The sequence below is a fragment of the Cebus imitator genome, unplaced genomic scaffold, assembly GCF_001604975.1.
Source record: "Cebus imitator isolate Cc_AM_T3 unplaced genomic scaffold, Cebus_imitator-1.0 Scaffold187, whole genome shotgun sequence".
Taxonomy (NCBI): domain Eukaryota; kingdom Metazoa; phylum Chordata; class Mammalia; order Primates; family Cebidae; genus Cebus; species Cebus imitator.
In genome coordinates this window covers 793,340-805,879 of record NW_016107502.1, presented here as the reverse complement: position 1 = coordinate 805,879, position 12,540 = coordinate 793,340, and the positions used below count along the sequence as shown (strand labels likewise).

At 49.9% G+C, this 12,540-nt stretch overlaps 1 protein-coding gene across 2 annotated transcripts in view; it reads right to left on the bottom strand.

Annotated features, from left to right (window-relative positions):
* PRMT8 (protein arginine methyltransferase 8) overlaps positions 1-12,540 on the bottom strand; it is a 95,553-nt gene that overhangs the window by 50,006 nt on the left and 33,007 nt on the right. For both annotated transcript variants that reach the window (XM_017546059.2, XM_017546060.2), the window contains exon 2: positions 4,033-4,218. In XM_017546059.2, coding sequence (XP_017401548.1) covers positions 4,033-4,218 — 186 coding nt within the window. The remainder of the gene's footprint in view (positions 1-4,032; positions 4,219-12,540) is intronic.

Below are 12,540 nucleotides of genomic sequence, written 5' to 3'. Positions count from 1 at the left end.
AAAAAAAAAAAAAAAAGAAAGAAAGAAAGAAAAAAAGAAACATCCCTATTATATCTTGCTGGACAAAGGTCCAAGGGACATCACATGACATCCCACCAGAACAAGGGCCAGCACCGCCTCATCACAGGAACATCTTATCAATATCCTGCCAGGCAGCAAGCCATACTGCCCAGACCCCTCGCTCCCATACCTGTAAGTACCCTCAGCCTGTAAGCATCGGGGAGGGGGCTCTGGCATTAGGCTGGTCCCCCACTTCTGTAGGTTTTATGCTGGACATAGAGCCTGCATTTGCTGTTGAGCCGCACTCTTTCTGTGGGTGTGTCTTTCTTTAACCGTTGCCTTCCCTTCAAAACCTAACCTATTTTTGCTAATGGGGAGCCCCCCCACCTCACCAGTGCCCACCCTTTAGTTCATTGTCTTTGTCACTTTTTTGGCCAATTCTCCTTTCCTGAAAGTCCCAGACCCCAGGAGTTAGGTCGGAAGGTACAAGTTCTGGAAGAACAGAAATTGTGACTTAGCAAGTCTTCCCCTACCCAATTTGCCAAAAGAAGGGGTCCCCTCTCCCCTTCCTCTACCCCTGCTTTAAACATTCCTGGGAGAATAGCCCAAAGAACTCCCAAGACACTCAGACAGGAACATGCCACCCTATTGAAAACAGCTCCCAGCCTCTAGCAGTGGATCCATTTGTGTCCCGGCTTTCCTGCCTATTAAGCACATGACGGCACATTGACAAATTGCTGGGAAACGAGGCCCCGAAGAGTCTATTTCAACAGAACCTGCAGCAAGAGTGCCAAAGGAAGGGAGCTGGCCGGGAGTGGGATTGGCACCCAGGGCTCAGGGTGCCGAAGGCACAGCCGCATTGGCAAGGATTCTCGCGGCTGAGGCACCAAGCCCAGTGCCGACTGTTTGAGATGCTGAGATTTCAGAGCTGGGATCTGGGGGTCACGGAGCCTGCTGCCTCCTCCCTGGGTGGTGGCCTCAGGAAGCACACAGTTTCCACCTCAGATTCAAGATTGTTCAAGATTCCATTCTTCTCAGAGAGGCCTGAATCGGAAGGCCAGGGTCTTCCTCTCCCTAGCCCCTGCCCTCTGGAGGCTGGAAACAGAGTTGTCTCTGAATGAAGCCAGGCGATCAGAACGGAAATGTCCAGAGTCACCCCTGCTGTGCTCTCCAGCCTGTACAGTCCCCTGTACTCAGCACTTCTTGTTTGTACTTACAGGCTCATCAAACCCAATCCATCCACACCATGTTTTGTCAACACTGACTGATGGCTATTAATCAGCAGGCCGGTGGTGCCACTCCCCACTGTGTGAGCATTTCCTTAATGATGGGGAGAAGACTGCCAAATGGCCAGCGTGGCTCCGGATGCATAAACATGGGTCTTGCTCAGACCAAGGAGGCAAAGGCATCACCATGCACCGTCTGGCATGGAACAGAGATCCCTGGTGCTTGGTAACAAGAACCGAGCAGGCCTTCTCTCTGCAAAGAACGGTGCTGAAAGTTCTTCCGTGTGCCCCCCACCTCCTTTCATGCAGATGATCTGGGAAACTGAAAACAGGGTAAAAGGAAACCTCAGTGGGAAAGGAAGGTTACCTAGCTGTTCCTGCATTAAATGACCTATGAGATGGTCTGGTGCAGCAGCAGGAGGAAGTTAAGCTAGATGTCCAGAAGTATTTCCCAATGAGAAGACTGCTAAGGGCTCTCCCAGGACAGGAACGTTATCCATGACTCACAGGCTTTTTACTCTAAGTCCCCAGCTCAGCCTGCAAGGTGTTTATGTATTTGCATGTACAAGCTTGACTTTTCTATCAATACACACAATTGAGGGAACCTGGTCTAGAATTTATCTGGTGACACTTGGCATCCTCTTCCGTGGGTACTGGGTATGGTGCTGACCAGCATCGCCTGAATGACTGGATTAGCAGCCGTGTCAACAAGCCTTTGCAATCCAGACAATGTGCCAATCACTAGGTAACAGGCTGGGGATGCCAAGTCCTGAAGGAATGATAGAGATCAGGAATAGCCTAGTGGAGCACACCTGAAATGCCAAAGGTGTGGCCCAGCACGAACCTAGCAACACAGAGAGAGGTGTCCAGGAAGCCCATCAGGGAGGCTCCGAGTGGGGATCGGGGAGCCTACAGACTTGGCTTGAGCGCACCTCATGGTTATTTGGTTTCTAATGGGGGAGTTTGGGCAGGTCCAAGAGGAAGCATTTTAGGGTCCCTAGAACTGCTCTCTTGTCCCAAGAATCTGTCCTGAAATGGGTACCCAGAGCCACAGGCCTGTTAGAACTTGTCACATGGAGAACATGACCTTTAATTAGGGACAAGGTCTTGAGGATAGAGCGCTCGCAGAGGCTCTTTCCCCCACCCACTGGAGCCTCTCGCCAAGAACAGGGCTCCATGAATTCCTACCCCAAAGGAGAGCGGAGTCAAGGAAGGGGTAAGAGTTCACCTGTCTGCCCTGAGACTGCATTTTACCTCCCAAGAGCCGCAGGCTCAGCTGCCCAGACCCTCCTGGGCCAGGATCTTCTGGACTGAACACAGGCCCCAGTCCTCCTCCGCTGCAGGCCCAGGGTCACTGGTATTACATAGTGAGCAGTTCTCAGGGAGCCAAACCTTGAGCCTCCATGGATTAAATGAGGCTGAGCCGCCAGTCTAGAAGTAATGGAGGGGCCTCCTGCCACCCTCTACGTGGCAGGAGGGCTGCAGTAAAACCAGCAGGAACATTAAATATGGCAATTTAATTTTCACAGTTCCCAGACGGGAAGAAAGAAAACGTATTTTAAGGGCTGTATGGCGTGGTGGTTGGGAACAAAAGGTGAAGGTTTAATGGCTCGCTCTGCCATCTACTAGCTTGTGGCCTTTGGCCAAAAACAAAACAAAACAAAACAAAAGCCAGCAAAGTTGAATGAGAGTTGATCTGATTCGTAAGGGCCAAAATCATCTGGAGAATGGGGACCGATGATAACACCAACCCCACCGGGTTGACCTGAAAAATAAATGAGCCGATAATATAAAATGCTTGGGACAACACAGAGTGTAGTAAGCTCTAAAAGGAAACAAACAAGCCAAAGAGCTGGCTATGATTACTAAATTACTAAACACCCTTCTGGCAATGGCAGTGTCATCACTTCCACGTAGGAAGTGTTCACAGCAGTGTGTACGTGGAAGGAAGCTCTTGGAGACTTGTTTTGAAAACGGATTTGCATAGCAAGCAAACTTTTGTTCCCAATTTGTTTTTACACTGTAAGAGGATCGTGGGAATATTTTCTTCATAGAGTTTTTATTAGAATGAAATGAAATGATACGTATCATGTGCTTAGAACTGTGTCTGGTACTTAGCAAGCACTCAGTAAATGCTACTTACTTATTTGGGGTGGCTGAAGAAATTGCTGGAGATTATAATGAAAGATATACAGTAAGGGAACAATTAGGCCCCCACTCTAGCCAGGAAGCCTCGTGTTAGGAGACTTTGTTCTGTTCCATAGCCAACATTAGTCTTCTCTGCTGTGGTGTAAGACTGGCATTTAGACATAAGAATTTCCAGATACTCAATCAGGGTGTCAGACCTGAGCCAAGCGCCCAAGAAAGCTTCCTGCAGCTCTTCCTCTGGAGGTGCTCATTGGTTAGAGAATGGACATCATGATCTCTGGAAGATCCTTGCTGGCTGCAAGCATTTGAGCTCCTGGTGCAAAGACCAGTGCTATCCAGCCCACACTGGATGAGCTGGGTTTATGGCTGGGGACAGACACAGGAGCTGGAATGTAAAGCAAAGCAACCCTAAACACCTTGGGTGCTCTCTCTGACTGTGGAGCATACAGACACACACTTTCCCCTGATCCCCTGCTCCAGGCCTGGCCTGGCCCCCTCCCAGAGGGTACCCCAAGGTTGGAGAAAGGGTCAGAGGACTCAGGGACGCTGGGAACACTCACTTTACCACGGCAAGGAGTTGAACACTGTGCTGCCTCTGAAAACAATACAAAGGCAGAGTCAACCTCACCCCATTAGCCACTCCCTTGGGAGACTTTACCTCGTGAATCCCAAAGTGGGCGTAGGAGTCGAAGTAATAATCTCTGGAGGTCATCTCCTCTGGGTTCAGCAGCTTGGACATCTTGCCCCGTCCTGGGCAGCTGGGTTGAGTGGACACATGATGGACACATTGCACGGGCTTAGCAGGGATGACGGGCTGAGGGGGCTGGGAGGGGGGGCTGTTCACCTGAGGAGAAGAGAAGGGGGTCTGGTGTTAGGAGAGACAACAAGGTTCCGCCTGTGAGGTCTGGTGGTCCTCTTTCCTTCCCCCTCCCTGAGGCCGGCCTCAAGCAGCCACAGCAGCCCTTCCTGAAAGGGAGGTAGGTGAGCCCTTCCAGCTCCCGGCAGCAGGGCTCTTGGCTGTGATCTGCTGAATGGCAGGCCACGGAGGAGCCGCATAGACCTGGATTTCACCTACTTTCAGCTCAGGGTGACCTGAGCAAATGCAGGCCTCAGTTTGTGTACTGTGAAATGGGGAAACAGCATCTTCCTTTGAAGGCAAACAGGAAGCACTCAGTAAAGGGGAAGATGCATAGCACAGAACAGTGGCCAAGAGTGTGGGTTCTGGAGCTGAATCCCAGCTCTGCCACTTCCCAGCTATACGACTTCGGGCAAACTTCCCAACTTCTCAATGCCTCATTTTCCTTGTCTCTAACATGGGAATAAAATGGTCCCTGCCTCCTAGAGTTGTCCTGAGGATTACACAAGTTTGTATTTTGAAGTGCTTAGAAAAGGGCCAGGCACGTAGTAAGATCTGCTAGATGAAACCAAGTTCCACCTGCGTCCTCAGGAAGGTGGACCCATGGGCTTCTCTCCACTCAACAGGCAGCATCAAGCTCCAGGAGGATTTGGTCCCCACAGTGCAGATGTCTTAGGTTCTGGTGTCTCCCACCTGCTGTCTTGCTCCTAGTTTCTGATTCACAGTTCTACCCTGGATTCAGCACTGTGGATAACCACACTGATGGTCTCCACACGACCAATTATTGCTATTCCTGGGTGCCCCAATCCTGAGGCCCAGCCAAGCTCTACACCCACTGCTGCTGCCCATGACCGTCTGCTCCCTGGTCCTCCACAGGCTAGGGGGAGCAGGTAGAAGGGGATGGGGGTCCAGGGAGCTTCTGGCACCCAGAAGCTCAAAGCTGCAACAGAAGCAGTTTTGCCGGGAGACCTCCACACCCTGGAGTGCAGGAGACCCAGATGTGCAAGGCATGGTAAAGGCCTCAAAGCAGGGCAGAATTTGAAAAATCGAAAAGGAATATGATCTAGCAGTCTGTCCTCTGGGGCTGGAAATCCAGGCTCCTGGATCCTATCCTGGCTCTAGTGAAATTAAAAATAGATACTAGGAGGAAGATAGCAAAGTGGCTGAAAGTACAAACCCTGGAGCCACACTGCCTGACTCTGAAACCCAGCGCTTGTTGGCTGTGTGACCTTGGGAAATCATTAGTCATCACTGTGCCTCAGCTTTCCCTCCTCTATAGAACACAAATCATAATAAAACCTACCTGAAAAATTTGTCCAAAAGTTTGGAGGAGTTAGCATACGGAAAGGCGTTAGGACAGGCTGGCACATAGTAAGTGCTCATTATTACTGTTACATAAATCATGTCCTTATTCTATGTCTCGATTTTCTCGTCAGTGAGCTGGGTCAGCTCAGACTTGCTGTCTCCTTTCTAGCAAGGGAAACAGGGGGATCCTAGGACACAGCAAGATCAAGAAAGCCAAGTGATTTCATCTGCTCCCCGGAATCATTTGGCATAGCCCCCAGACTGTCCGGTGTCCAGGGCTGCAGGGGAGTGAGCTGGGGGGAGTGGGATGATCCCATTTTCCCAGTGTATCTAGGCTACCGCACTTGGGAAATAACACATTTCCCAGTTTAGCAACATCAGATTTCAGGTTGGTGAGATCCCGGGCGGGCTGGCAGAGGCGAGTGGGGCTGCCTCATTAGAATTCAGCAGGTGTACCCACCCTCAGCTTGCCATGTTGGTCACGGTCTCTGGGAGGCTAAATATAGCCTGTGTCAATTGCACACTCCTGTGCAGCCTGCAGAATCACCTCTAAAGCCAGAGAAGGCTCTGTGCGTGAAGCTGACCCCAATATTGACTCCATTTAAATATGTTAAGGAAGAGGAATAAGTCCTAGCTGGTCTGGGCATTGTGCGTGGTCAAGGTCACAGGGAGCTCCAGCACCCCTTAGCTGTCATTCCACTCTGGTTCCAAGGCTCCCTCTTTCCCATGTGCTTCCTGAGACTCCACAGGCCAAGAGTCCCAGGAGGCTGGGAGTGGGTGGGAAACAGCAGTGGCCTGTGATCACTGAACATTCAGCTACATGGGGTGTTCGTTTTAATTCCACAACTACCTACTGAACATCTACAACAGCCAGGCACCGCACAAGTCCTGTGGAAGAAACAGAGACGTATGGGAACCGTGCCCTCCAAGGACCCTGTTTCCTAGATTCTAAGACCCTTAGTGTCTCTAATGGGTGCTGGAATAAGGTTTGTCCTACCAGAGAAGTTCAAGCAAATTGTTCTGGAGGTTCACAGGAAAGAGAATTCACTTTAGTTGTGCAAAGAGTCAGGAAGCCCTGGGATAGCAGGAGGTGGGGTGAGGTGGGAGCTTTTTCAATGGATTTTGTCAGGTGGAGGAAGGGACAGCTTGAGCAACAAAGAGGCAGGAGAGCAGTGAGTTCATTTGGGAGCTGCTTGGCTGAGACAGTGAGAGATTCAGTTGAAAGGAAATTATGTCCAGGCTGAGAGGTTGTAATTAAACACAAAAGACAACGGGGAGCTATTGCTGCTTTGTAACCAGGGAACTGGCGACTTCCATGTTTGGGCTCTGCTTTAGGAAGATAAATGTGGTAGCAGTGTATGGGAGGGGCCAAGGAGAAGAAGAAAATGGAGGAGAGGCAAGGTATGAACTTTGGGGGCTATTTTCAAAGTCCAGTCAAGAAATAATGAGATCCTGAACTGCTGGAATGTCCGAGGGGCTGCCTGCCAGAGAAAGCGCAGAAATAGACTCCACAGGCTTTGGCAACTGAGGACACACAGGGGAAGAGAGAGGAGATGGAATCAAAGATGACTTCAACATTTCAAGCCTGGGTGACTAGGGAAATGGTGGTGACATTAACAAAAATAAGCCAGTCAGCAGGCAGAGCAGGTTGGGGTGGGGGGAAATAGTGAATTTCAGTTTGGATATGCAGAGTTGGAAATGTCGTTGAGACATATAAGAAAAGATGTCTAGCAAGGCATTAACGCAGTTCCAGACAATAAATACCATAATCAAAGTTAAAAGGCAAATGATAGGCCGAAAAGCACATTTTAGCATATATGGCAGACAAAGGTTAATACCCTTAATACGTAGAGAGCTCTTATAAGCCAATATAAAAATAGATGAACACCCACAATGTAACGTTGGGGAAAGGGTTTGATAGTCTATTCACATGAGGCAAGTACGTGTAAAATACAAATGGCAAGTTAATGTGCAGCAAAAACGTTAAACCTCACTAGAAATCAGATAAATTCAAATTAAAAACTTATGGTTCTTAAATACCAGGTAAGCTCTTCTCCCACCAAAACTACCAAAGCGCTGCATATGTAAGAGCTGCAGAGAAACAGGTGCTTTCGCACATTTCTAGTGGGAATGAAAATAGGTCAAGACTTTTAGAAAACAGTTTGTTAAAACTTATTTAAAGTGCTAAAGAGCACAAATCCGTTAGCCCAGCAATTAAAGTTTTGTGGACTTCATATTAAGGAGATAATCACAGATAATCATAACGATGTAGCTGTTAAGAATTTCACGACAATGCTGTCCTTAGTGACAAAAGATAGGAGTCAACTTAAATGTTCCACAAAGCAAAACATTAAACTGTGGTGTAGCCACACAATAGAATACTATGCAGCCATTAGAAGCATTGGTAAGAGTGTCCGATGACACGAAAATATGATCATGACAAATTGTTGGTTGAGGAGGACAAGTGGGAGAAGAGTAGGCAGTGGTGTCCCATTTTAAAAATGTAATCCTGTTCATGCCTGTGTGTGAACGGAGGGGACTCAGAAGGTGCCAGGATTGTTGGTGATTGCTCTAGGGTTTGGGTTATGAAGAGTTTTCTTTCTTGTGCGTGTTTATATTTTCTAAAATGTATGCCGTTGACATGTACTGCTTTGTCAATAGCAAAAAATAACAGTATTGAGAAACACAAAGAATTATAATCTCAGACTTCTGGAGAGAAGCTGATGCTGGTACTTGAATTGGGAATCCACCTGTGACTGCTGAAGCAGTGCAGGTAGACAGACTCCAAGGGAGGGAAGGTAGAGGGGAGAGAGGATGGGCTTGAGAGAGAAGCTAGGACAGGACCTCCTACCAGGACCTTGGAGGCACCAGGGGACCAGGCAGAGAGGCTTGGGGACACGGAGGCAAACAGTGAAGCTGGGAGGATGTGTCCTCACTCCTGTCACTTCCAGACCGCCCTTCTCTGAGGATGTGTGGCCTGAGCATTGCACTCCACTGTCCAATCAAGGGCTCCAAAACAAAGTCAACCTCCATCCAACCTGGCTGGGGCCGTCCCAACCTCAGCCGCCAAGGAGGACACTGCGCTCAGGAAGCTGTGCAGACCACTTCACCTCTAGGGATGAAGAAGGCTCTGTGTGTGATGCTGTCCCCAGTATTGACTCCATTGAAACATATTAAAGAAAAGAAAAAGTCCTAACTGGTTTGGACATTATGCAGGGTCAAGGTCACAGGGGCCTCTAGTACCTGTGAGCTGTCATTCAACTCTGATTCCAAGGCTTCCTTTTCCATGGGGCTCCCTGAGACTTTCCCCAACAGCCAGCTTATGAAGTGTCTGCCATGTGCCATGCAGAAGGCAGAGGGATGCTTGCATTTGGGGACATTCAGTTCAATAACCACAGGTCATGGGGACAAAGAAAAGACTGGCCCAGACCCTGGTCTGTAGCCTGGCACTCTGCCCATTGGCTGATAGGCTTGCCCTCTCCCTGGAAGCTGGAAGTGGGTGGGAAGCAGTGTGGCCTGTGATCCCTGAACATTCAGCTACATGGGGTGATGCTTTTAATTCTACAACTACCTACTGAACGTCTACAAGAGCAAGGCACCATGCCAGCCATGTGGAAGAAACAAGAGACATAGGGGCATTCTATGAATCCCATACAGGCAAACTAAAACCCTTATAGGAATCCAGAAGCATCTCAGATGAGCTACAGATGATTGTTCAGCCACAACTGAAGGCTCTTGAGACTTGAGAAGCATAGCGGATGGTCTTGGGGGAAGACAGTGGTCTCTTCTGTAAAGTCAGAAGTCTTGGCTCCTCCTTGAGCCACACGGGGCAAGCAGAGTCTCTGAGTGAAGGCGACTTACAAACTCCAATCTTGTATACACAGGCTGAGAGATCAGCAAAAGGATTTGGAATCACACTTGGATGGGCAGCTGGACGCTCAACATCGGCGCCTTGGTCTGCCCACAGCTGCGGCTATCTCAGCTCCAATTTGCTCTCTGTGCCCAATTCCCTCCCTGCTGGACATTCCAGTGCCCCCAGTCACCTCCAGGGTGATTGTGCCCACATCATGCTAGAGGTCTGGCCCTGCCTGCTTCTCCCTGGAGGTGGTTGTGGTACCTGTTTCTGCAGCGTCGTCTGTGGCCTTGTCTCGCCAGGTTCCTGGGCCCCAGTGCAGAGGTGTCCTGCCTTGCTCTTTCTGCACCTCTACCCAAGGGCCCAGGCCTAGGGCATTGCTAATTGCTGGAGGTCCTCGTTGTTGTCTGCCTCCCTGATCTGCTGAGAATCACCCTCCACTGTCAATATTTGTGATTTGCTTTCCACCCGCCATGCCAGCAGCTGATCAGGACTCCCCCAACTCGGTGTTCTGCCTCCAGACTGGCCTTATCCAGGACAGCTTCAGCGCAGTTTTCCTCCCCAACAAATGAAGTTCAGTCGTCTTAGTCTACCCACTCTCCTAGGAGGAACAAGCCCTGGTCCCACTAAATGCAGAGATGGAGGGTTGTGGAAGCAGCAGAGCTAGAGAGAGGAGGAAGATGGCTTCCTGAAGAAGGGGCATGTGAGCTTGTGAGCTGGTCCTTGAAGGGTAGGTTGGATTCCCACAAGCAGGGGTAAGGATTCAGAGGAGCATGTTTGACCTAACCCATGTCCCTTGAAAATGAGGGTAGATGGCAGATGATGATGACGGTGATGAGACCTAACATTGATGAGAGACCACTGTTCCCCAGACACCGCACCAAGTGCTTTATAGATAGACACCATCTCATGAGATCCTCGTAGTAACTGACATTTACAAATGAGGAAACTAAAGCTTACAAAGTGCAGGCATTTGCCAGTGCCCAGAGATAGCAAGCAGCACAGCCAATATGTCAACCAGTATCTGTTTCATGCCAAAGCCTGTGCTCTTGAAATTGATGCCATGGTTAGCTCAGTTCGGCCCAACCAAGCTTAACTGAGCTACTGCCAGGAGCCAGGAGCCAGGATCCAGGCCCTGTGCTCAGAAATGGGTAACACAGCTGGCCCAGGCAGGAGGCCCAGTCTTGAGGGCAGAAAGAGAGTTAACAGGCAACGACTAGACAAAAGACCACTTCGGTGGAGGTAGGCACAGACAGGCATCCCCCGAGGTGACAGAGTTTAAAGAGGGCAGACAATAGGTATCAGGGTGCAGGGTGCAGATGTCAGGGTGCTGAGGCCCACAGAAGGCAAGGAATTTGTTCAGGCTCACCTAGGAGAATCTAGATCCAGAGGTGGATCTGGAACTGGAACCTCCAAGAAAATAGGAAAGAGGTGATGGAGGAGAGGAAAAAGAGGCTTCAAGGAAGGAGAGTGACGGTGCTGGACATCTAAAGGGCGAAGGCAGGCTGCAGAGGGCAGAGAGAAGCCAGTGTTCTCTGCACCAGGCAGCCAAAGCTAACCCAAGCCCTTTGGGCTATAAATGGCTCCTGCTGGCACCAGCCCAAGCTTTAAAATGATTTTCCTGAGAACAAGAGGCTCCACTAGAAGAGCCAAATCCTGCTCTGTTCTACAAATGTCAAGAGAGCTTTTTCTAACCTGAGTCGTCTGTCCTCAGCAGCCACCTGCCTGGCCTAAAGGGCCCATGGAGGGAAGAAAGAGTATCACAGCCAGAGGGGACACCGCAGGGGTGGCAGAGGGTTTCCAGCGTGGGCCTCACCCCTCTTTTGCCCATCACCTTCTTCCTGCCTTGCCCATCTTCACGCTAGCCCCTTTGCCCAGTGTCGCCCTTAGATACGTAACATACCTCGCTTCACCCCGTGTTTACTCACCAGGCTGTGATCTAAGCTGTGGCTCCTGTTATGGATAATCACACAAAGGGTTAGCTCTTCTAGCACCACCTGCCTGCCTTTAGATAGGGACCAGAGGTTTGCATAAAAAAACATTCTTACGTGAAATGTCAGGCAGCAGAAAGACAAGCAAGGGCTCTGCTGGGCGTTGGGACCTCTCCTATCACCTAAGAAAGCAAATGTACGGCTTTATTGCCTGCCTTTGGCCAAGATGGCCCTATGTCCACCTTCTCTCTCCTCTCCTGCACCCCTCTGTCTTATCATCAGGGCTGGAAGATGAAGTCAGCACCCTCAGAGGGATGTACTGTGATAGGATAGGTAGCTCTAGCTTGCTGCTTCTTCCCCTAGGGGCTGGCAGCCCAGAGTCTCAGGGAAAAGGGAAGGAGCGTCAAAATATTTTGGCTTCCCTGGGCCACAGTGGAAGAATTGTCTTGGGCCACCCATAAAATATGCTAACGATTGCTGATGAGTTAAAAACAAAAACAAAAACAAAATCTCATAATATTTTAAGAAAGTTTATGGATTTGTGTTGGGCCATGTTCAAAGCCACCATGGGCCATGGGCAGGTACAGGTTGGAAAAGCTTGTTCTAGGTGTTGCCAGTCCTGCAAGATGGTGTTACCTTCTGTGCGTGGCCTCCCGGGCTCCCTGGCTTGCTCTGGTTCATTCTTCAGTAGTCAGCCTCATGTCCTTCACAGGACTTGGCTTCTTAGGCACAGATGCTCTCCAGATCCGCCTTTTCCAGGCCTGGATATTGGGGCAAGGCCAGCCACTGATGCCTGTCACAGAGGGCCGGCTGTCTTCCGTTTGGAACGCCCTGTTTTATAGTATCTCTGACGCTAGATCTGGGATCTTGGCAGAGCCCATCCTCACACAGGGTTTTCTTACGTTACAGTCAAGCCCCTTCAAGGCCGTGTTTCCTGGAAGCCCCTTCTCTTAGGTCCTGCTGTCAACTGCTCTCAGTCTCCACCCTCCCGCACTGGGACCCTTGGCTGAGCCAGGGATTACAGAGGGCAGTGTCTCTCAAGGTGTGGTCTCCAGACCACTAGCATCACCTGGGGGCTTGTCAGAAATGCAAATTCCCAGGCCTTGCAGGATGGAAACCAATGAATCAGAAACTTTGGGATGGGACCCAGAAGCTGATTCTGATATACCATAAAGTTTGAAAACCACTGGTTTAGAGTAGCACTTTTCCATACCGTATTCC